This window comes from Tympanuchus pallidicinctus, unplaced genomic scaffold (genome assembly GCF_026119805.1).
Source record: "Tympanuchus pallidicinctus isolate F22 unplaced genomic scaffold, pur_lepc_1.0 scaffold31, whole genome shotgun sequence".
Lineage (NCBI taxonomy): Eukaryota > Metazoa > Chordata > Aves > Galliformes > Phasianidae > Tympanuchus > Tympanuchus pallidicinctus.
The window spans coordinates 12978917-13002847 of record NW_026294749.1 but is presented as its reverse complement, the minus strand read 5'-3'; the positions used below and the strand labels follow the sequence as shown (position 1 = coordinate 13002847).

The following is a 23931-nucleotide window of genomic DNA, read 5'->3' as shown; positions in this document are numbered from 1 at the left end:
TGACATGAAATGCTACATAAGAGGTAATTTAGAGGGTCTCCCTTTCAACAAATCACAATTGAAAAGCAGTAAAAAAAAAGATGTTAAAGAATGTCTCACCCAACTCATAATTTAACATCAATTCTTTCATTTAAATCCTAATCCCTGTTGCATTAAAGCCTGTAGCTTATACAAAAACAGCCCACAGAAATGAATGAGTTGTCACAGAGAAAAAAAACTTGACTTTTTTTTTTTTTAAACCTACCTGTCCTTGCTGCAATGAGATGTGTTGCTTTGTCAGGATCATCAGCACTCAGTACCAGATTCTTAACAATTTTAGCTCCAAGTGCTGTAGCATGATAGTGTTCTCGTGTTTTTTCAATGGGGAAGTTTGTTGGGTAGAGTCCACTGAAGATAATGGTTACATCTGCCAACACTTTACTTTTCAGTTCTGGTACAATTTTTCTGATGTCTGGAATTTCCTCTATCTCCTTTTTCAAGTATTTATCATACTTGGTGTAATAATCAGTGTGAACCCGCACAAGGATCTCTTCGAGGTGCATTAAATGGTCATCATCATCTGTATCATCCTCCTCCTCTTCTTCCTCCACACTCTGGTCTAAGGACTCACCCATTGTAATTCCAGACTGTTCGCTGTTCTGAGACTCAGTTTCAGCTTCTTTCTTGTCTGCACACCCATTTCCCAAATCACAAACGCTCTCCTGTTCACTTTCTTCTTGAGCATCAGTATCAGTTTTGTCAAGAATATTTTCACTCGGTAGAGATTGCGTCCCCTCAGAATGATTCACCTGACCATCTTTTTTCTCACTCACATCAGTGCAACTGCCTTGATGTGGATTTTCGTCCTGCAGAGGTTGTTTGGATTTCTTCCAGCTTCTCTTTTCCTCATTCTCACTATCTGATACAGAAGTAGATGACTTTCTGGTATCCAATCCACCCTCGCTCTCACTGTCACTAGACAGTTCAAAGTCCAAATCGCTCGTTTTCTCTTGAGTTTGCTGTTTCTCTAACACCGTCCTATCAACTTGTTCAGAAGAAATCTGAGATTCTTTAGTACTTGACAAATTGTTAGTGACCTCACTGTCTGTTCTGTCATCAGTGCTGTCACTTAGAGAGTCCTGAGTATTAACTTTACCATGAGAGCTCAAATCACATGCAGGTGTTTCACTGCTTACAGAAGTGTTTCCATTTGCAGGGCACACGTCCTTTGTGGCTTTCTTGAGACCGTTGTTTTGTTCTTCTATACAGGTAGCATTCTTCACTTCATCGGCATCCTTTGCTAATGTCACTGCTGAATCCTGTGCCTCTGCCTTAGCAGAGTGGTTTACTAAGACACACAAAAGAAAGAAGCAACATATACATGTTTTCTCAGTACGGAGAACTAAACTTTTCTAGGCTGCAAAGATACTTCAGGAGTCAACTGCTACTAGAATTAACACACTTCACCTTTCTAAACAAGCTGTGTAAGATTATTATGACTTATCAGTACAATTAAAAAGTAATTCATCAAATTTGCAAGCACAAAAAGGACGTATGTTGTAGCATGACTTTCATACTACGTCTCAGAAGAAATTAAGCTACTGAAGAAGAAAACCCACTACACTTCACAAGGCCCTATCCCAGAACCTCAACAAGAATTCCCTCTATAAATCACAAGTGTAATGAACTCAGAACAGAAAAAGCTTTAGGATGTGTCTTCATAAGATATCTGTAGACAAAGGGAGATAAAGAAACTGTAGGTGTTCAAACAGCTGCACTCAGATATTGATCAGGAATGAATAGGAATGAGTGACTAGGACAAAATCATAAATCATCCTAATTTGTCCCACTTTTGAGTGCACGTCCCTGCTGCCCTGTACCTAGAGATACCAGTCAAACAAAAGACTCTACGTCCTATTTCAGCTTGAATAACATTATAACTGTTTCCATGTTGGATATTTCAAGCTCAATAAGGGGGAAAAATGTATCATATTAAATAATAATAATACACACACACAAAAAAACAAAAAACAAAAAACCCCTTGGCTGAACTAGAAAAAAGCAACACCATTTCTTATTGTATTGCCTTTTAAATACTTTCCCCCCCCCCAAAGAATAACAGCAGCTCTTCAGCTGTGTCAACCAAAACGCTTCCACTAAAGCTCCGCTCCTGTTCAATGTCTCACCAAAAGGGAACTATTAAGAAACAGTCCAGTTTTACAGAGCTACTTCCATACGTGCTTCAAGGGCACTGTGTCAACTGCAATAGCCTAAGGTCACTCACCTGAGTGCCACAGTGACAGCACTGAAATAAACACAATCAATTGCATTTGAAAAAAAAAAAAAAAAACAAACAAAAACCACAAAAGAATGATGAATAATTACTTTTCTTCTTCATTTGAATTTCTCTTGATCCAGGAGGTGCATTAATATCACCTATCCCCTGAAAGTATACGTATTTCTTCACGGTTATCAAGTTGGGTGCAAACTTCCAGACATCCTCCCTGTCATCAATGATACAAACCATGGAATCCCCACATGGGAAGAGATCTCTAAGAAACACAAGGAGTTGAAATAGTTAAAATGAATTCAGTTTAGAAATTGACACTATTGCTGAACTTTTTGTTCATTACAGGTATGTCTACAAGATGTGGATGAACTCAAAAAAAAAAAGACAGCTATATTAAAATTACAAAATTTAGAATACAGTCTTTAAACTAAAGTTAATTAAAAAGGGAAGGCCTGTTCTGAAATCTTTATCCCATAGGCCAGAAGCAAGAACTACCAAGTTTCAGCAAGAACAAAACATCACAAAGTTTGTCTAGTTTTCACATTTTACACTGATTAAAAACGACAACAAAACCAGCTGCCTGGATTATAAGTTAGAAAAAGACATAAATACACTTTTAAAGAAAGTAGACTTATTCATGGCAGGATAAAGCAAGCAGTATTAGTATTTATATCAACCAGTCAGTGCAGTAATCAAGACACATGCATATGAAAACACCAGGAAAAGAGAAAAGCTTCTCATCTGCTATGATGATGAGGAGCACACAGTTATTTTTAATACAGCTTTATGAAAAACCAAAAATCCATTCTCTGGAAAAAAAAAAAAAAAGTCCTTATATTATAAAGAATATCAGGATAAAATCTGAGGTTGGACTAAAGTATGAATTCAAAGAACACGAATTTCAAAAAAACAAAAAAAAGAAATAACCCTCCATCACTGCACAACAGAAGCTTCCAACATGTACAGTACTTCTGAAAGCCTGAATATTAAGTGTACATAACTGAACTAAGAATACTGAGGTATTCTACTATTCTTCAATGCAAGTCATTACAAAAGGCCACAATAAAAAAAAACTGAGATAAAGGTACTGCGAGAATAAAAACTGTGAGAGAAAAATAACATCATTGGCTCACATCCTTGCTTTTCCATCAGCACAGAACACAAACAGATGAAATGCTGCGATATCTAACGTCTCAGTGTTACTGAGGCAGAGTTGATGTTTAAGAGGCAGGTAAGGATTAAGAACGTGTTGACTACAGAGGAAGTACATTTTATCACACTGACAGCATTGCCTCTTTGCCCTGTTTTGTTTTATGCAGAAGACTCACATACATACCTAAGATTCCCAGTTTTAGAAAATGGATCAATACATTCATCCCTTGATAATATTCGATGGGAAAAAAGCTTCTTTTCAGGATCCAAAAATCCTTTTGAAAGAAGAGAGTAGAAGATTAACACCTGAGACATGTGGTCCTTTTAGATGTTCCATATAATTCAGCTATTTTTATCTGTGCAACAGCAGTTTAACAAAGAGACAATTTTGAGATAAGAGATACTATAGGAGTTAAGGCTACGTATAGCAAACCAGATTTGTAAGGAATGCAGTGGAATTCATTTAAAAAAAAATAAAAATCCATCTCGCTTTCCTTCAACACAGCAACAAATCTGATATCAGAACAACTAGATTTGTGACATCCCAACAGATCAGGCTGAAAAGTACAGTGGTGATAGATGCACGTTCTTGCAACTTACATTTATATCTCTACAGGTGATTCTTTAACGCTAAATGCTTTCCTCAGCTCATTATGCCTAGGGACTGCAAAGAAGTCTCACAAGAGTCGGCAACGTGCTGCAATATTTAGCACAGCAGGCAGCTGATGGGACCATTCCAGCCGGAGCTCTTGCATTTGTAGGTTTTAAGTTTTACCTCTAACACTACTTCAGTACTTTCACACACAACGAGTGGGTCCTATGATTCACTGAAATATTTATGCTCAGTTGCAGTTACAAGTCTGACTGCATTCTTATAGGGGGAAAAACGAAAAAAAAAAAGGGAAAAAAGAAATGGGAGAAGCTGTGCTAGCTGACTTTAAAGCAAGACAAAATACCATTATTTAGGAAAATAGTGACTTTGGTGTACAAACACACATGCACATGCTTCTGAACCTATCCTCAGTAATGAAGATGGTCTTCATGAACAGATGTCACAGCTACATAATTGCATGCTAACCTGAATCTGCCATCTCATCAAATTTGCTCAACTTCTCACTATTTGTACGAATAATACAAAGTACTAAATGCTTAGTGGTTTTGGTTTTTATTAAGACTTTATTCTACTGAAGTTGTGGCCATCTTCTAGACAGAAGAAGAGTTCAAAATGACTACTGACTCTAAAGACCCACACTAATTTTCTTTCAAGGAGCTCAGATTTTTACAGAAGGAATGTTCTTTTTTTTGTTTTTAACCATGGGGAAAAAAAATCCAGCTCCCAGGCATATGTTCAGTTGGGTCTTCTAAAACAGAGGGTACAAATAAAAAAAATAATAAAAACATCAGTAGTCACTTCTACAGTGTTGATGTGTATGTATTACTGTGTAATTGGAATAACTTAAAACCCATAAAAGCAAGAAAATTCCGAGTTAAGGACAGAGGTTCAACCTTAACTCACCCGGCTATGCTTAAGAATTGCTGCAAATCGTAGCATCATCCCCTGTAGTGAGACCCTTGCAGTACCTAGGCATAATGAATTGAGAGAATTAGCTACAGAGATTTATTGCTGTACAACAGATACTTTGACAAACTACATAAGCTGTCACACAAGTTGCTCTTTTTCCAAACCAGCATCTCTTCTGCTAATGACCTGAACACAGAGGGACTCTGCAGTGCATTGGACTGTACTGCTTATATGGCAAAACCCAAATCAGGCATTTAGTTGCACTGCTGTCCAACTAGAACTGTTCAGAAAAGAGTAAATTAAATTAAAACAGCCAAAACACATTAGTCCTGATGTTAGGGATTACCCATGAAGTGATGTTCCAGAGCTATTCCAGGGACCTTTAATGAAAATTCTACAATTTCTTTTTTTTTCTTCCTTCTCCTAATAATTCACTGACAATACAGAAAATATTGTTAACCAGTGATGCTCCAGAGTTGGGCCTTCCAGAACGAATGTATCTGAATAGCAGTAAGATGAAACAGTACTGGCCTTGTAAAGAACTTTTTTGTATGATTCATTATTTGCTTGATGTCGCTTACCAAATAAATTCAAAGTAATAAACACAATCTTAATTTTGTTAGGTTTCAGGGAAAAATCACAAATTCATACATCATTTGAGATTGGAAAAGCTAATCTAAATCTAGCCCAATCACCCACCTACCACCAATGCTGCCCACTGAACCGCGTTCCTCAGCAGCACATTAACATGTTCCTTGAAAACCTCTAGGGATGGTGACTCCTCCACCACCCAGGGCAGCTCGTTCCAGTGCCTTTTTCACAGAAGTTTTTCCTAATATCCAACCCAATCTTCCCTGGTGCAACTTGAGGCCATTCCCTGTAGTCCTACCACGAGTTACATGGCAGAAGAGGCTGAACCCCTCCCTGGCTTGCCACAACCTCCCCCTCATACAGATCAACTCTAGAGATACTAAAGAAGACAGGCACCAATACCAACCCCTGGGAAACACCATCCGTGACTGACTGCCAGCTGGATATAACTCCATTCATTAGGTACCAACTGGTCAAAATAATAATGAAGAAAAATACTACAAACTCTTTTAGATTAGAAACTCCAAAACTATTTCATTAGCATACAAGAAACCCTTTTGCGAGTGTGCCAAATTAAGAACGGGTTAGTGATAAATGACTTGAGCAGGTAGAAACCATATCTGCAAATATCAGCTAAGGCCACCCAGCAGGTAACAGTCATCTACTGAGGGAAAAGCACTCCAGGGTGTGGAAGCAGCAGCTCAAAGTCCACGGATTTCATACAAAGAAAATAATATAGGATGTATATGGAGAAGCTGAGAAAGCATAGAGGAATCTCACAAAAAGATTCCTGGCATTTTATTAGAAGCCCTTTACTTATGTAACGTGGGATAGGGGTTAAAAACAAACACGCACCACATCCAGTGCTTCCTGTGAGAAATGCCTTAACCGATACTGCCCCCAGGTGGTCTGTGTGTGCAATAACACATCGCCACAGCACCTTGCTCACAGGAGGGCAGCACGGGCTTAAGGTCGTACCAACATTCTGCTGAAACACGTTGGTATGGAGAGAAGTAGAAGAAACTACCATCATCACTGCAAAAATCCTCTCCCGTTTTGAATGATTTGATGAGATTAGACAGACGCAGGTAACATACAGAAGCCTGGAAATGTCTGAAAGCAGCAATACATGAATTTGCTCATTTTGTGGCTAACTTCTCTATGGAACAGATGGAACAGCTCAAGTATGACAACCACAGAGATGTTTGCCACACTGTAAGCATCAGCCCGTGACAGCATGGGGACTGCAGGGTGATCCAAATTTTACTCAGAGATGAAAATAAGCAAAAACAGAACCACGTTCAGATAAGAGCAATCACTATTATTAGCTACCTCTACAGCTCCTCCTTCTCCCTTGCTCAGAAGGGTATTTGCTGTATAACTTCTGACTTTATTTGGTCTTCATCCTCAGGGCTTAGGCCAAGAAAAAGTTTTGGCACAAAATTCAACTCAAGAAGGTAGGCCACCCACTTCCCTTACGTCAGGTATCCAGATGCAGTATGTAAGTACTCAGTATACAAGAAGTTCTGTTTTGCTAAAGGAAATAACCACCCTCTAAGGAAGAGAGTGGGGTAAAATAACAAAAAAAGCACTGCACATTAGCAGTACAGAGCACGTATTCCAATAGTGAGACTGAAAAAGCCTTAGGAAGAACTCCAAACAGTGCTGTCAATATTGAATAATGTGGACATTTGGACACGTCTCTCCTGGAATTTATTTTGAGGGGATGACAAATAGCTGTCACTTTTCAATAACAGAAATATCTTGTCATTACAAGTATTTCCTACGGCACATTAAACACACATATAGCCCTCAGTTTATACAATTCCTTATAAGAACTATGACAGATAACTAGAATAGTTCTGCTTTGAAATCTTCCTTTCTTGATAAGAAATAGTTGCTTTTCATTGATACCATTTATCAAGGCAATCACAGCAATATGACAAAAATGTGAAAGACAACGAGGGTGAATGGGGTAAACTAGGTAACATGGAAGAGCAGCAAACACTGTTTGACACGTGGAGACACAGCCTAAACATCCTTAATGACACTGTATTGCACTTACAGGCTATTAATAGAGGGAAATCTGAGGTAAAAATGCTGAATGCTGTTCTGTCAAGGAATGCTCAGGAATGGAGTAAAAGCTTTTTTTTCCTCCCAATTAAAAAAAAAATAGTTTAAAATGATCACACCCCTACCATTCATTACCTTAACTTGTGATGGAATCAGGTGGGTTAACTTTTAAGCATGTAGGAACAATACACATTTCACACAATGACCCACACCACAGCCTACTACTGCTAAAAGCTTTAGAATTTCAATGCTGATTTTACAGTTACAAGGAGAAAACATTTACAAGTTGTTGAGAATAATGCATTAAAATGCTGTCAGATCTGTGCTTTTCTCTCTAGAAAGTAAATATCAGTACACAACACAGAACACAGAATTGCTTTTAATTTATATAGCAGACCAACTTGCTCAGGTGAAGGTAAACATTAAATTTCCTCCACAGGAGATCCACACTGTGGATTTTCATACAGATCTAAAGCAGCAGTTCCATCTAGAGCTATCTGTCTACCTACCTATTTATCTAGATCTTTTAGATGTTGGAGATCACTGTTAGAGCTCATCTGTGTGATTTCTTAATTAAATAGGAAGGCAATAGTTGCCATGCCACAATCTGATCCCTTAACTTTTCAGGGAAGCAAAAAAAAAAAAAAAGAAACCAAAAAACAATACCACCACCATGCATCAGATATGAGAAAAAAGGGACTGCTGCTAAAATTACAGGCCGTACACACGCAGCACCTAAATTCTAAGATGAGAATTCTGCTTACAGGAGCACACATGAGTTATTTTGTGCAAAACTAAAGAACAAATAGTTGAAAACAATCACCAAAAGAAAATAAGTCATGTGAGTATGAAGTCAGATTACTGAGCCATTGCTAAACATAATACACTACCCACCTGCAATTGTATGTGCATAAAGTCTGCTGCCAAATGTGAAAACATGCAGCTCATACAGCTTGGCAATTTTTTCCAGGAATTCCTTACAGTGAGGACGCAAACGAGTGTGCAGCATAGGCTCACCTCGACCTAACTGAAAATGAAATATGCCCTGGAAGAAAAAGCATGTTTTATGTTACCAAACTGCCAAACAGTAGTGCCAGCATTCAAAAAGTACCCTCTCCCATCACTTCCACTATTTTAATTCATACAAGTAGGCTAAAACAAGTTTTTGCCACAAAGATTATGTGGAGGAAAAAGAACATCTCCTAACCACTTATTCAGTCTGTGAGCTGTAGAGGAAGAAAGGCTCACATTAAAAATAACTACCTGAATATTTTTTTGCTCAAAGTAACTGGAACGTAAAACTGAAAACAAACACAAACGAGGAAAAGCTATCACCTTAAAAAGAGATGGGAGAAAAAGGAGTATTTTACAGAACATGTTCCTCACATTTTTTATTATTCTTCAGTTAGTTTTATCTATTTAACCACACAGTGTTTTTATTATTGCTCTTGTTATTTTTTGTTTTACAAGAGCCATCATTTAAATATTCTTAGAAGTATTTCTGTCATGACTCTGGTTTGGAAGTTAACACCAAATACATACCTTATTAGACATCTGCTGGCAGTGCTGTTCTGTAGTATGGATCAGTGTCTGGTCCAAATCTACCATAAGCACTAGTTTCCGATTTCTGTGTAGTCGTTGTTGATCTTCTCTTCCCAGCTGTTCAGCTTGCTGTAACAAAGCATTCATAGAGTAAGCTTAGCTTACAATAAATGAACTAGGGTTATTGGCCTCTGTATATTGTGAATCTGAGAAGAAATGCTGCTATAAACTAGCTGCAAAGGCATTAACACGTAGTAACAGTGACCAGATGGCAGCCATGTCAGCAACTTTTCCTATAGAAAAGAAATATATATCCCTAATGTCTATGCTGATCTATGTGACAAGAGCAACTTAGAATCTATGAACTCAGAACAACATTCATCTACATACATAACAAACATCCACCTAATCATTTCAAGACCAGAACTGAGTTCTGAGGTACACAAATAAGAAGTTCATCAGTAGTTCTGAAAATCTGACTACTACGTTCAGCAATTTCGTATCAATTAAATATAATACAGTTGACAACATTGTTGAATATTAAATTAAAGCTGCTAATGACAGAAGCCATCATAACTCTCGATGTAGCCTAAAGAACAAATCATCAGACACGTCTGGATTATTTAGCTCTATGCAGCTCTATTATGAACCCTATGCAAAAACCTTCTCGTTCCTGTAATTTGAGCTGAGGTTTGCTTCTTTTCTGTGTATTTGTAACCATTCAAAACATTGTGCTCACGTTAGCCACTTGTAATGGTAAGCTGCAGTACCACCAGACAGCAACCTAGAAGTAGAATATTCTGAAGAAGCAGGGGTCAAACACAAACTGCCCTTTGAAACACTGGTTTCTAGCTGCTTTCTACTCCACATTTCTTCTCACTGGCATGTTTTGAGGAGTTACAAAAAAAAAACCAAAAAACAAAGAGAGCAAGCATCAACAAAGTAAAGAAATAAAAGTAAACCATGAATTTGCTAGGAAAGATTAATAGGATATTTATTTTTAAAATAATCATGTCTTTTTCTCTAAATAATCTAAATGTTGAACAAGCACATTTTGATAATTCATCTAAGTGGAACCTTTGAAAAGGTAAGGAAGTAAATTTAAGATGGAAGTAAGATGTAAAGAACGTGTCTTGACTACATCTCTTAGGCCCAATTTCAGGGCTCCTGACTGACCATGGTGAAGCTAGGTTTCATAGACACTGCAAACTTCAAACACACAATAGTAACAACTGAACTTTTGACCAACTGTCAGTTTTCTGACACACAAACACTTAAGTAATGTATTTCCTATGTACTATCACACAAGCATCATATTCTCAGCACAAAGGCCCAAAAGAAATACTATAGCAGCTGATACAATCAATCTGCATAAGCATAAACACAAAAACCTCTAGGCTACTGATGTTCATCATCAAACGTCCCTTTACACTTTATGTAAGAATGTTGAAGAAAACAATTAATTATATAATTAATAAGCTATAATTCAACTTTTCAGCTGTTAACCTAAAATGAAGGTTATGAACATGGAAAGAAGAATTATACTTACCTCAGAGCTCACTTTCAGTTCTGGGACACTATGAACCATAGACACAGTTGCTGTGGATAACGGTACATTCTGTTTTCCATTCTTGCTTCGAATCCTAACCACAAAGAGAAAAGAGGCATCAGAAGAGAGCAAAAGTGAAGTGAATTAAAAGTTGAGCAGTAAAGCCTGCAGTACTGAAGCAGTCACGTTCAGAACACTGAATGATTAAGAGCAGTTTTGCCTCGTAATTTCAGGTTATTGTTAATGCAAGTTACTGAACAAAATGTATAAATGTATCAATGTATCTAAGAAGCTCTCCATGTAAACCTTGCAGAAGAATTCAAGTTGTTCTGTACAGCCATATACATAAGACACCAAGGTGAAGAAAGTATCCACACACTGATCAATGTGATGAGCTATAAGTTGTTAGCTACCAAACCATTCACCCTTACAACTTATTTTCCTTTTTTGCAAACGCTTAGCACACAATTACCTACTCTTGCAAGCTGGACTATGAAATCAATCTATGCAAACCATATACAAAGTTACTCTGTGCGTAGCAGAGCAACTTACATCTGACTGCTGCTTCAAAAGAAGTAGCCAAAAAACTCACCCAACATACATACGTTTCCCTTTGGCACTGGAGGGGGTACTACAGAGCCACAGACCACCCTGAGTTGGAGCCTCTATTTATGTATGCACATACTATACACATGCACTCAAAATCATGTAGGTAAGAGGATACGTGTGATGAGTGCATCTACCCACAAGCATGTACAAGTACAAAGTTCCTTAAAACAGACCAACCAACTCCACTGTTTCAGCATTCCTAGCTTGCAGCAAACAAGCAAAGAAATTGTGTAATGGAAAGGATGCACTGCTGGTTAACACCTAGCAGGCTGCTGGTGAACTGTCTGTACTGGCTTCTCTTCAAGCAAAAAAAAGCATTGATGCTTTTAAACTGCCTTGTGATGTAGGCTCAGATCTAATGCCTCATTCCAAAGGTGTAAGAAATTCTGTGTAACATAAAGATGCTCTCTGATGCAGACTATATTGAGAAAACTGAATGAACCAAAAAACCCAAATTTGTACAGATTTTTATGAAATAATAGCAGCATTTAGACATTACTATATTTCAGCCTTAATTCAAGTATTCCTTCAGGGCAGGAAAAGTCTTATTTGCTATTATCCTAACTCCATGGTAGGTTTGCTTTGTGCCAAGTACTTGTCTATAAAATATCAACAATCAAGCTTTCATTTAAAGTTACATCCTACCACTATCTGGGCTACGAAATCTCTAAGACTTCCAATATTCAGTGTGTTTATTCTGGTTTATGGTATACTGCTCAAAAATAATCCCTAATGATGACAATGAATTAAAAAGAAACCCCAGTACTTCCTTCCGAAGGGAATGAGCACTCAATGTTCATTTATAAAATCCGGTCTGCCGTTCAGTTCATTTTTGAAAACAGATGCTGAATCAGTAATCTGCATAAGAAACATTCTCTTTACCAACTGTACAAGCAGTGAGAGAACAAAGGAGAAGAAAAATCAAATTTTGAACTTGCTTTTTTGGCCTAAGGCTTAAATTCCCTTAGTTCCACAGCAGAGTATTTCATAAAAAATTGAAAACAATTCTAAAGCCTTAAATTCAAAGCACTAAAGATAAGCTAGCTCCCATTCAGACACACTACAAATGAAGAAAGGTGACATGAATTATACTGATCCTTTCCCACAGTTATTTACACCTGCACAGATGAAATTCTCATGTTTATATCATGGTCAACACAACTTCTGCCTCTCAGCTCCCCTGTTACAGACATACAAAAAGCAAAGGACACACAACAAGGACAATTTACACCTTTACATTTACACTCTTAACGTTTTCTCCCTAAGATAGTAAGCTTCCCTACATTCATCATCACCAAAAGAGAGAAAATACGCAGTTGACAGAGTTGTAGATGTGCACCACAGCTGTACCTCAAGTACCACATGGCCTCTTATTGGCTTGCATTCCAAGTTATGAATCTCTGCAATAGTTACAAGTCAATATAGTTCCAAACAATGCATCTGTGACCACAGCAACTTAGAAATAGGTCACATATTTGAAAATCTGCTTCAGGTTAACAAAACAAGTGCCTTGTGTAAACAGTGAATTATAGCAGCCTGCAACAATGGCACAGCCCTTGCCAATTTCTTTGAACACTGACTTTATCCATGAGAAACACCAATTTTTGCCTATGAATACCAATTTCTCACTTAAGAAATACACTTCTTAATATAATGACACTGCTAATGATGTGACTGTGAAATAACATGCTCAGGTCACTCAATTTAAAGCAAGAATCTCACTAGATAGTCAAAACTTTTTTTTTTTTTTTCCTTTTTAAAGAGTGCTTTCTGCTGAAATTTGAAAATTAAGTTGCTCTGACTATGCTAGGCAGAGTGAATACTGTCCTCTCTCCCTACTAGTTACTACTCCAACTTCACAGGTGTACTTACAGATATGATTCACAACTACTAAGGATCAGAACGTAGAAGCAAAGCAAATGACAGAAGGAAGAATGTGAATTCCTAATCACAAGCAAGGATAAGCTCAAAAGAAAGCGAGCTGTAATACTTACTGAGTCAAGTCCTGGCCACATTCTGCACACAAACCTTTCATAACCACCGGATGGCTACATCCTTCCAGTCTCACCAAGACACCCCTGGAAAAGAGATACAAGCATCCAATTTATTGCACGTTGATTTCAGATACCTAGATTACTGACTGAAAACTGAAAGCCAGATACGTGCTTTTGGCCTCAGCGGAGGAAAAAAGGGACAGAAGCCTTTGTACAGAAACAGGTTATACTCAGCTAGATATAACTGCCCATTTATGTACTACTGAAAATCAAATACATAAATGTTTCTATACTGATTTCATCCTGGTTTGTGATTTTCTTGTGCCATGGAAGAACATGAATTATTTCAGTCTTTTCACAGAAGTGTTTTGCTGTGCTTCTTTTACTCTCTCAAGTACTTGAGCAGTCACTACAAGACACTCCTCCCATTTCCCTCAACAGAGTTTAAAAGAAGTCCTAAGGATTAAGCCTAACAGTCACGTTTAGTTCAGATACCACAAAGCTTCTCCAACTGCATGACCACTGCTGTTGCATCCCTCTAATTTTTCAAAAACACAGAACAAGGAAAAAAAAAAAAGCCAGTTCTATAACCAACTTCTGAGTGAAAGGGTCTTCTCTTCGGTTTCAAATGTGCATTGCAGCAAGACAGCAGCACCATGAAAGAAACCTTCATCTTTGTTCACATCTCTCACTCACAAATTTAAGTACCGTGCATTTGAAATGAAATGAAATTCTCCTTTCCAACAACACATGCAATGGCTTGCTTCCACTGTGCTGCAAGTCTCCTAGTGACCAGGACTGACAACTGCTAACAAAACTGCAGTTGTTGCACATGCTGGGCTTTTTCCCCCATCTGTGGAAACTAGATTCAGATCAGGTGTACTTAAATAAAAGCTTTCGTATGCCATCCTGCTGTTAGTGGTCTCATTTACAAAAGGGCAGATCAGATCTTCCACACGGGGCCCATCATCTGCTTGGCAATTATATCTTGTCTTCCTCTGCAACCATTTAGGACCTCTGTTTTTCAAATAGTGTACATATTTCATAGAACACAAGCAGTCAGTGGGTCTTCACAAGAAGGCAAAAGAGTGATCCTTCACTATAGGCAACTTTTTTTTATTGCTTACTCAGCTCTCCTCTCATCTCCCCAAATACACACTCCATCATTTGACTCACCCTCCCTTCTCCTCACTTTTACAAACAGGTTTGTACCTCTCCTTTACCTTGGTTCATCTCTGAACTTCCTTCTTCATCTGCCTTACTCAGGCTCCCGGCTCACACTAAGGAGCAAGCCAGAACTGCTCATCTTTACCTACACTGTATTCAGTGCACGAACCTGAGGTTACACAGACACTGGAACAGTCCAAGAAAACCCTTCAAAATCAACTAAAGACTCAGAAATGTGCATGAAAGTTTACAATGACCAACTATATTGTAACTGAGTGCCCATTTAATTGTTTTCAATAGCCTGGTGGTCACTTCATGCAACCTTGGAAAGCAGAAGCATCTTCAGGCATTCTCTACCTTGCATGTTACCTAACATCATCAAGGGGCTGGTATAATCCTGAGCTAAGGTGTGATATAAATTAGGACATGCAAAAGTTTCTGTTCGTGTTAAACTTATGATCTCAGAGGAGGGATTCTTATTAAAAAAAAATTGGGACTTCTAAATTACTCACAGATACTTTTTCCTAAGCATCACCTCCCTAACTTGTCACATACTCAACGACACCACTAATAACCAGTTTTGTTCTTGCACATGTAAACACGACCAGAACATCTAATTTTCTGATGCTCACTAGAGCTCAAAAGCATCTGACTGCAATCTAAGCCAAAGGACAGAGAAAGAACTCTGGAGCACCAGTGAACTTGTCAGCACTGTACAACCGAGCTGAGCAAACTTCCAAGCACAGCTGCTAGGATCTGAAGCAGACTTCTCCCAGAGGAAAACAAACGCAAACCAACAACACATACTAACTGCTGAAAGAAGGCCTGAACTCTACTCAAGCACATTGAAACACTTCATCCACTTATGTTTTAGCACGTATTGTAAATGTACGTTAAAAAGTAGATTTGCTGCAAGCATGCTGTGGAACTCAAAGTGGCTTTTGTGAATCTCAGATCCAGAAACATTCCCTTTACTGTTTAGCTGCTGATTCTCAAAATATAAGAGCCAAGATCCAAGTTGATTATCAGACGTTAGCGCTCTGAACAGAAGTCTGCATATCTGTCTTAAATGGCTGCACACACCAAAGAGCCTTGGGTTTCTGCTTCTTTCATCATCCAGCTCATGTCAGAACCCTGCTAAAAGAAAAGAGCTGCTCCCTACTCCACTTCTGCAGGAGAAATTAATCCCCTCTACATTCAAATACATTCTATTGCTGTCAGTATTAACAGCACCTTACTTTTTCTCAGAGAACTTCTTCAGGAACCACTTGGTGATAAGCAGAATCCACGAGCTCATTAAGCAATAATACTAGAAGTAAAACTGTCAGAGAAAAATACAGCCCCCTTCCAAAAAGCCTTTTTCCAGATCTGCAGAACTGAGACAGCGAGCAAACCAGGCACTGGGGAGAGCAACAGGGCTGTGAATGGCACATGTTTTATGTGTGATAGGGTGAGAGGGGCTGGGTCACTCCAATAGCATCCAGATAACTGAAGGATTGCAACAAGGCACCAATATGGACTGTGCACACTATTACATATATACACACACACACACACACACACATATATAAACACATCTGTACAATGACTGAAGTGATTCTGTGAAATAAGGAAACTCACTCACTTCCCAGGTGCGTTTGTAAATCAGAAACAGACACTAAATGTGCAACAGCAACAAAATGTTATTTGTGTTGCAATAATCATGGTCAGGGACAAACATTTACTAATGGCATCAGGATGCAAAGGATAGCCCTGAGGCCGTCACTGCTCTCACAGCACTCCCAAACTTACACATCTTGTCTATTTCTAAAATAAGCCTTTTAAAGGTACCTGTTTTCTCACGCTGCTGATTGAAAAAGCGTGGTGGAAGGAAAGCTATCACGAAATTCGATATCAGCATTTTGCTCTCATTAACAGAGGAAGTCAATGCCAGTGCTAATCCTAAGGCCTGGTCATTAGTGTTAACTCAAAAACATGCCAAATCCGTAATGAATGCAACCATGGCTATACTTCTAGGTAGGTTAATTTCAACGGGAAAGTCAGAGTAGAAGGTTGTCTCATCTGTGATCCAATTTGCCACGTTTCAGTTGCAACAGTTCACTGAAGCAAGGCGACTACAAACAAAAAACACCCTCCTAAAGTCTTTTTGTATCAGCCTTTCCAGCATAATCACACATTTCCAGCAATGAAAAACAAAGGCAGCAAGGCCACTGAGGGGAAAAGATGACAGTGTTGCAAGCGTTCATAGAAAATGGCTAATAGCCATGGAGGATGGAGGCAGCATCAGCAACTCACCCCACAGAACAGCCTTCTTACAGTAGAGAGGTCACTGCCATTAGCATTTATCTTGCCTTTTTGTTCAGTGCTAGCTGAACACCTCCATGCCAGGGAAATCAAGTCATGGCTCTGTCTTGATAGTCCTTTTAATTGTCTTAATAGTCTTTTCAAAGGAACCAAGCAATACCACAGTACTTACAGTGTGATTTGTCAGATGCACAAATGGAAAAACTGACTGCTCATGTGCCATAAAGTTACTGCCTCCTGCTTGCATGTCACTTACATAAATGGAAAGCCCAAAAAATTGTGCATTCCTCAGATCAGTTTGGGATAAAGAAATACCACAACAGTCATAAACAACCCCCAAGTTGTCACAGTTGTCACTTAAAGCTGCTGACCTCAATTTGACACCGTATGACTTAACATTGAACAGCACAAGATGCAAAGTTGCACTACTACAGCAAAATAAGGTTCCTACAAACTAAAAGCCTCTGCCCCTACCAGTTTTGCAGCATGCTCAAGAGATTATCATCAAGTAATTGTCAATAGGTAAAAATGAAAACATGCTAGGTTCGTGATTATTAACACCCAGCACAATTGAATCATCCAACCAATCTCCACCACATAGCTGTGCACAGTATTTTAGCTGCCATTTGACAAGATTGGCAAATAAGCAAAATCTCATTCAACTTGAAGCCTGCTTCTGCAGGTTAATTTACCCACAATTTTTGCAAAAGTGATGTTTTTAACTTACACCAGAGCACCACTTTGTGGTGTGCGGCTGCAGCATTTAGAACCACCTCAAAGGGCCCTAAAGCCCAATTTACTGTAACAACCAACCACAGCTCCTGTTATACGGGACTCTAGTTTCATAGCACCAATTTTTCAAAGCCCTCATCACCTTGAAGGTGAAGGATCGCCGTGAAGGATTAATTCCTTAGATATTTAATCGTGAAATTAAAAAAAAAGCCAAAGCTCTCAAAAAATACCTGCCAGGAAGCAGGCAGAGTCCTTGAATAACTCACGAAAAATACTATGGATGAGAAGTACAGTTTTCCTGAACCACAGACTGACAGACTTTCACGTCAGTTACCCAGCAACAACAAGTCACTGCAGATGAACTGCTGCAAAGCCAAGCAGTAAGGGCTCAGGCTTACCCACCTCTGATCCCTTCAGATTCTTTGGAGGCACATTCCTTCTCAAGCTCTCCACTCCTCTAGGTAAAGGCACACTGGGCAGCCTGGTCAGGTGGTTGGTGACCCTACGCATAGCAGGGGGTTGAAACTAGATGATCATAGTGGTTCTTTTCAACTCAGGCCATTCTATGACTCTATGGTATCGCACCAACACAGCAGATTTCTTACAATCCCTCCAACTCTGCATTTGTTAATAAAGACCGTTACGTTATCTTCCAACTTCTGGCCACTTTCTCCATTCAGAGGTCACATTTAAGCTATGTTCCCTCCATCCACTAGAAGTAACCTACACAGCATACTGCAGAGTTTTATGCTGTATCGTATGAAGTGGAAAAATTCCTTCTGGATGTAGGCAACACCAGTGAATGACATCTTGTACAAATCAACCAGCATCAGCTCAGACACCCTGAATCTGTTCTTTCAGCAACACCAGATGACTAAAGTAAAAGTCTCTTCCCATTGTGCTGGAACGTATCCACAATGACAGCACAAAACAGCCCCATGAGCTATCTCACTGCTGGCCCACGGGATTCCACATGTGCTGACAAAATCCTTGAGCTCAAGTAAGATAACCAGCTTACAGCAAAAGCTCTGACAACGGGAAATACACCAGTTTGGGAGAAATTCGGTAAGCATAAAAGCAATTCATCACTAAAGACAATTACACAATATGTAGTAAGGGAGATATGCAACCTCATTACTGTTATTTCTTGATTTCACCTTATAATTTAAACCCTACAACACCTACAACCACTTTGATCTGACCAAAATGCCAGCTACTGCTGAAATTTTGTGCTCCCTTTCCCACACCGCCTTCCTATTGAGGCAACCAGGCCAGATGAAGGTATTGGTCAGTCCGGATTATTTAGCAGAAGGTTGGGTGGGAAGGATGAAAAGCAGGAGATCAGGCCAGCTTCAGCTACACGGCTTCCAGCACCCAGATAGGTGAAAGCTGGAGGCATATTCCTTCCAGCCAGCTCTCCTGTAAGTTGGAAGCAATCACAAAACCCAGATGCAGGGAAGCCTCACTGAAAAGAAAGACACACACAAGGCTTCTACAGCCACATTACACTGCCTCGCCTCTCTATCGGTGACTTCTAAACTTGACGTCTGATTCCAACCAAACCCTGCTGAGCTGGCTGATTCATTCCCCCTGATAACGAAAATCCTGGAAGTTTGGGGAAAACAAATGGTCACATAAAGAATAGAGAACTCAATCCTCTCACAGGGTACTCAACCCTTCCACACGGCTACCTGTAACAGGTGCTTTTAGGTGCCAGAGAACTAGGAAGAGAAGAAGAAAGCAATGAAGGAATGAAAATCAGTTGGAGCTTGAATCCTTTTCAATATCAAATTCACCCGACAGATACATTAAAAGCGGCTTTCTTAGCATCAGCACTCAGAATATGAAGGGGAAAAAACAAGCACAGGAAACAGGCTGGAAAGATGGATACCATCACTTATAAAAACAGAATGCATCCAAATATAAAAAGGAAGTAGGTAAGAGATACAGTAAATAGGGATTTCTAGGTATTATTCAACATTCCTCAGTATTTGGCAACTTCTGCAGACTCTAAGAAGCTCATTAAATATTCAACAGGACACTGTGAAAACATCTGTGTTTAAGTGAAACAGCAAGTTGTTTTTTCAGTATTTTACTACAACAGTCACCACTTCAAAACCTGTAACTGATCAGTGCTTCACTCCCCTCCAATACTCCAAGATGAAAGGTACTGAGGTCCAGCTTAAACGTCTGCCTCATCTTGGGCGGTAAATGAACCCTGAGGCTTTGTGACAATAGATAAACAAATGGTGATATTGTGGATAAAAACCAACCAAGTAACAACACAATCTACAGTGTTAGAGAACTCACGCCCATCTCTTAGAAAATAAGCTCTGACTGGAATCCAGACACATTAAGACTTTGATTACAACTCTCAGCTATTTTACGCTCTGTAAAAGGATTCAAGTTTTAGCTACTACAGCTATTTAAGACAGAAAGGTATTTAACCTAAACGTACAGGGAATAAATCTTTTGGAAGATTCTGCGTGAACAATGCAAGAGAATTTCAGCAGTTGATCCCATCATTAGAACCCCAAAGAGGACAACTTAATCCTAGAAACACTTCATGTAAATATTCACATAAAACAAAATATTGTCCCAGTCCAGAATCCTAACAAACCAGTCACAGCTTCGAAACAATTAACTCTGATGACTAACTAGCATTAATTATACACAGAGCAGCGCGGCAGTTCATGAAATTTTACTTGTTGCTTCTGCCACCCATGAAAATTTTGCTTTGTTAACATCAAAGACCTTCCATTACCTGCTTGCTGTCATCCCTGCTATTTACAGTCCTAGCAGGTCATACTCAGTCAGCCCTGGCTCGGTATTTGATTGCCCACGATTCCAGCATAAGCAACATCCACCTCCTGTTTGCCCCAGGCTGCAATCTTCACCCCAGCCACCCCCTCCCTGCAGCCCTCTGCACACCAATCCAGCAGGCTGGAGCAAGGGATGGGTACTGCTGAAGAATCAAGAAGCAGCTTCCTCCTGTAGCATCCAGGTGAGTCATTTCAGCAGCTTCTGCCAGTGCAATACACACCAAGGCCTTCAGCGAAGGCCATACAGAATGAAGGGGAGGATTGCTAAAGCCACTGCCTATGCCAAGAAGTAGGAAATGAAGCTACAAGAAAACTGAGTGCTGCACGTGGCATGTTATTTTCATACCCTGGAAGATTTTTATCTGAGCCCATATGTGATTAAAACAAAAAATACAACCAATCACGAGCAGGCATTAGAAACACATCTTAACAGAAAACATTATTGTAATAAAGTTAGCCAAAATGACAATGTAGAAACTTACAGCAAGTCGCATTATTTATCCTCAAAAAGATTTAAGCAATTTACATTCTCATGTTCTAATTAAAGTAAAAAGATTTGAACTAGAACTAGTATGCCTACAGTGTTATGTGACTGGCAAATATTTGCACATATCTTCAGTTTACAAAGAATTAGGGGTTAAACTGACCAAGCCCACTTTTCTCAAAGCAGCAAATGGCACCTAGGATCCTGGACAGCTTGGATTGGGAATGGGAAGAGACAAGTGAACCCTCTGGAGACAATGAAAAAGTTTCAGCTGTGTTACTACATTACCTACAGCAGCTATTACTATACTTTAGTCAACTACTATTACATGCATCTACTATATATAGCCAACAACTTTCATGTGCAAATATTGCTAATAGATGGAAATGTTTTTACTTCCATTCCACAAAATGGGAAGCTACAGGCAAGAGCTAAAATGCTTGCTAACATATCTTATACGTTACTGAACACACACAGTTATGTCTGCAAATGCTGACCAGCCCTACTCCCTTCACGTCATGCTTTTTCTACCTCTTCATTTGAATTTTTCTTCTACATTTACCCAAACACATTACAGTGTGTAAGAAACCATGCTGAAAATTCAGAACTCCAGAACAGTTCAGCAAAGGTCAGTACTAACAACTAACTGTTGTCAGTTTAAGACAAGTATTTTCAGAAGCTAGGGACAAAAGTAATAAAAAACAGTATTCATTTTCTGTTTCAAAGCAAGTGCTTATTATAATCAAGTGAATCAAAATTAAACAAATCAACGCAAGAACTGCCTAAGAATTGGTGCATTCCAGTCCAAAGTTCTTACAACATAAAGCTGAACCTGAAACGCTGCTATACCACAGCCAGTATATTTTTAATTCACACTGGGTTTCATTTTTTCCCCTCAAGTTCTTAGTTAAAAATACAATGCAACACAAAACTTCACCTCTCAGTCCACATAGTGCTATCAAGACGAATTTCATCTCACATACACTATTTTAAAATTTTAGTGTGCTATTTTTACACACATTTTTATTCTATTTTACTCCTAGCATTTGTGGCACGTTGCTCTGAACCAGACACCAGGAGATCGTTCACCTTACACCAGATGTAGCAGCTGAATGCTGATGTAGCATAACAGAACAACACAATCTTATCTCAGAAAGAATAATGCTTTCTGTAGCAGGAAAAATACAGCTTCATCTCCTCTGCACTATCTTCTATCACCAATAAAATAATTGTTTTTTTCCCCGAATCTTTGAGAGCATCTCTTTACACAGATGTTGCCTACGTGCTGGTGATTTTTCAATCACGAAAGTTTAGGCCCAGCTGCACCCACCCAGCAACCAAGAGAGCTGCAATAAAAGAAAATAACTTGTTGTCCTAAAACAGAGGAAGTAGAGGGTTTCGATGGTTTCCTGTCAAGAAAAAGAAACTGCTTTAAGTTTAGGGTAGCAAGCTCTTAGCCCAGTTCAACTTAGAAATCTGAGAGGCCGTATCTAGCTGTTGGCATTTAAGAAATTAAAAGTTGACCAATACGCAATCTTACAAAGACAGAGCCATAGTTAAACTGGAAAGTCTCTCTCGTTTAACCCCCTGCCCTTCTTAAAGTTTGAATTACAGCATTTGGTTGATGCTTGTGAAGCTTTACACACTGAGACACACATAAGGTTAACAGCATTTAGGCTCCTGATGGTATCTGCACCATGCCCAGCAACTCCAACAGTTCGCTGCAGCACTTTGCTAGTCACATCTTTCTCATCAAGCAGTAACTTGTCCCGGTGCTATCAGAGTTTTATGCTGCCTTACGGCCGAGCCGCCAAACTCAAGCACGCTATTTCTGGGTAGGTTTGAAGCTCAGAGCCGCTTTCACGGCACCCCGCAGCGAAGACGTGCGGCTCTCGCGCGCGGAGTCGGCACAGAACGGCTCCCTTTGGAACACCGGGTTCGAAACAACGCGGCGCGTCCCGAGCTCCCACAGGTGCCTCAACACAGGACTCCGAGAGCCCGCCAGCACCGGGCGGAAGAAGCCCCGCTTTACGCCGCGGACGAGGCGGCACGGCTCCCGACAAACACCTGCAGCCCGCGGCTCCCGCCGGCACCACCCCGCTCCGAGGCGCCGCGCACTCACCCGGGCGCGATGACCTGTCCGGGCCGCGCGCACAGCTCCCGCACGACGCCGGGCCGTTCCGCCTTCAGCTTGCGCTCGGTGCTGGAGCGCTGGGGCCGGGGGCCGGCGCCGGAACCCTGCGAGGCCGCGGCGGGACGCGGGGCGGGCGGCAGCGGGGCGCAGAGCGCCAGCACCGACCCGATCTGCACCGCAGCCCCCACCGACACCTTCCACTCCAGCAACCGCAGCGGCCGCGGGCCCGGCGCCCGGATCTCCGCGATCGGCCCCGCGGAGCCCTCCGCCGCACTCCCGCCGCCCCTCTCGGCCGGTCCCTCCATCCCGCCGGGGCGGGTCGCTATGGCGACACCCGCGCCGCAGCCGGCCTGGCAGTGGGCCGCGGCCTGCCGCTGCGGGGCACGGGGCACCACAACAGCCGCCGCCGCCGGTGCCGACCCCACTGCGCAGGCGCGACACGCCGCGCGCCCGGCCGGGCTTAAAGGCACAGCCGCGCGGCTCCGCGGGAGCGAGAACGGGGGAAGAGGAGGAGGCGGGGAGAGCCCGCGCCACGCCCCGTCCCCGCTTCAAAGACGTTTCCGGGTCGGCGAGCGCCCTCTCGCGGTCTGGCTGCCTCTCTGCGCCACCGCCGCCGCTGAGGGGCGGGCTGCGCGAGCGAGGCGGGCTGGGAGTTGCGGTTCTACTTTCGGGTCGGACGCTGCTGTGAACATAACAAGACGGCTGCGCTGTGAGGATAATACTGTCAGTAGTGCCCAGATAGACGGAAGTTCTGGAATTAAAGTTCCCGTGCATCTTTTATCAGCTCCTCACCCTCACGCATAACGACACGCTGTGTGATAACGTGTTTTCTACACTTCTCTCGTGCAGGAGAGCTGACAGGAGCAGCTTTTTGGGATGCTTTGAGGTAACAATCAGAGAATCACCAAGGTTGGAAAAGACCTACAAAATCATTCAGTCCAACTGACCGCCTATCACCAATAGTTCTCACTAAACCACGTCCCTCAA

The 23931-nt window shown here is 40.7% G+C and overlaps 1 protein-coding gene across 2 annotated transcripts in view; it reads right to left on the bottom strand.

The window, feature by feature from the left end:
* Positions 1–23264, bottom strand: part of CTDP1 (CTD phosphatase subunit 1) — a 98964-nt gene extending 75700 nt beyond the window's left edge. For both annotated transcript variants that reach the window (XM_052697884.1, XM_052697885.1), the window contains exons 1-8: positions 22933–23264; positions 13302–13385; positions 10699–10792; positions 9150–9278; positions 8502–8652; positions 3606–3696; positions 2365–2531; positions 245–1327 (exon numbers count right to left, since the gene is read on the bottom strand). In XM_052697884.1, coding sequence (XP_052553844.1) covers positions 245–1327; positions 2365–2531; positions 3606–3696; positions 8502–8652; positions 9150–9278; positions 10699–10792; positions 13302–13385; positions 22933–23249 — 2116 coding nt within the window. In that variant the 5' untranslated portion in view covers positions 23250–23264. The remainder of the gene's footprint in view (positions 1–244; positions 1328–2364; positions 2532–3605; positions 3697–8501; positions 8653–9149; positions 9279–10698; positions 10793–13301; positions 13386–22932) is intronic.
* Between the last annotated feature and the right edge of the window lie 667 nt (positions 23265–23931).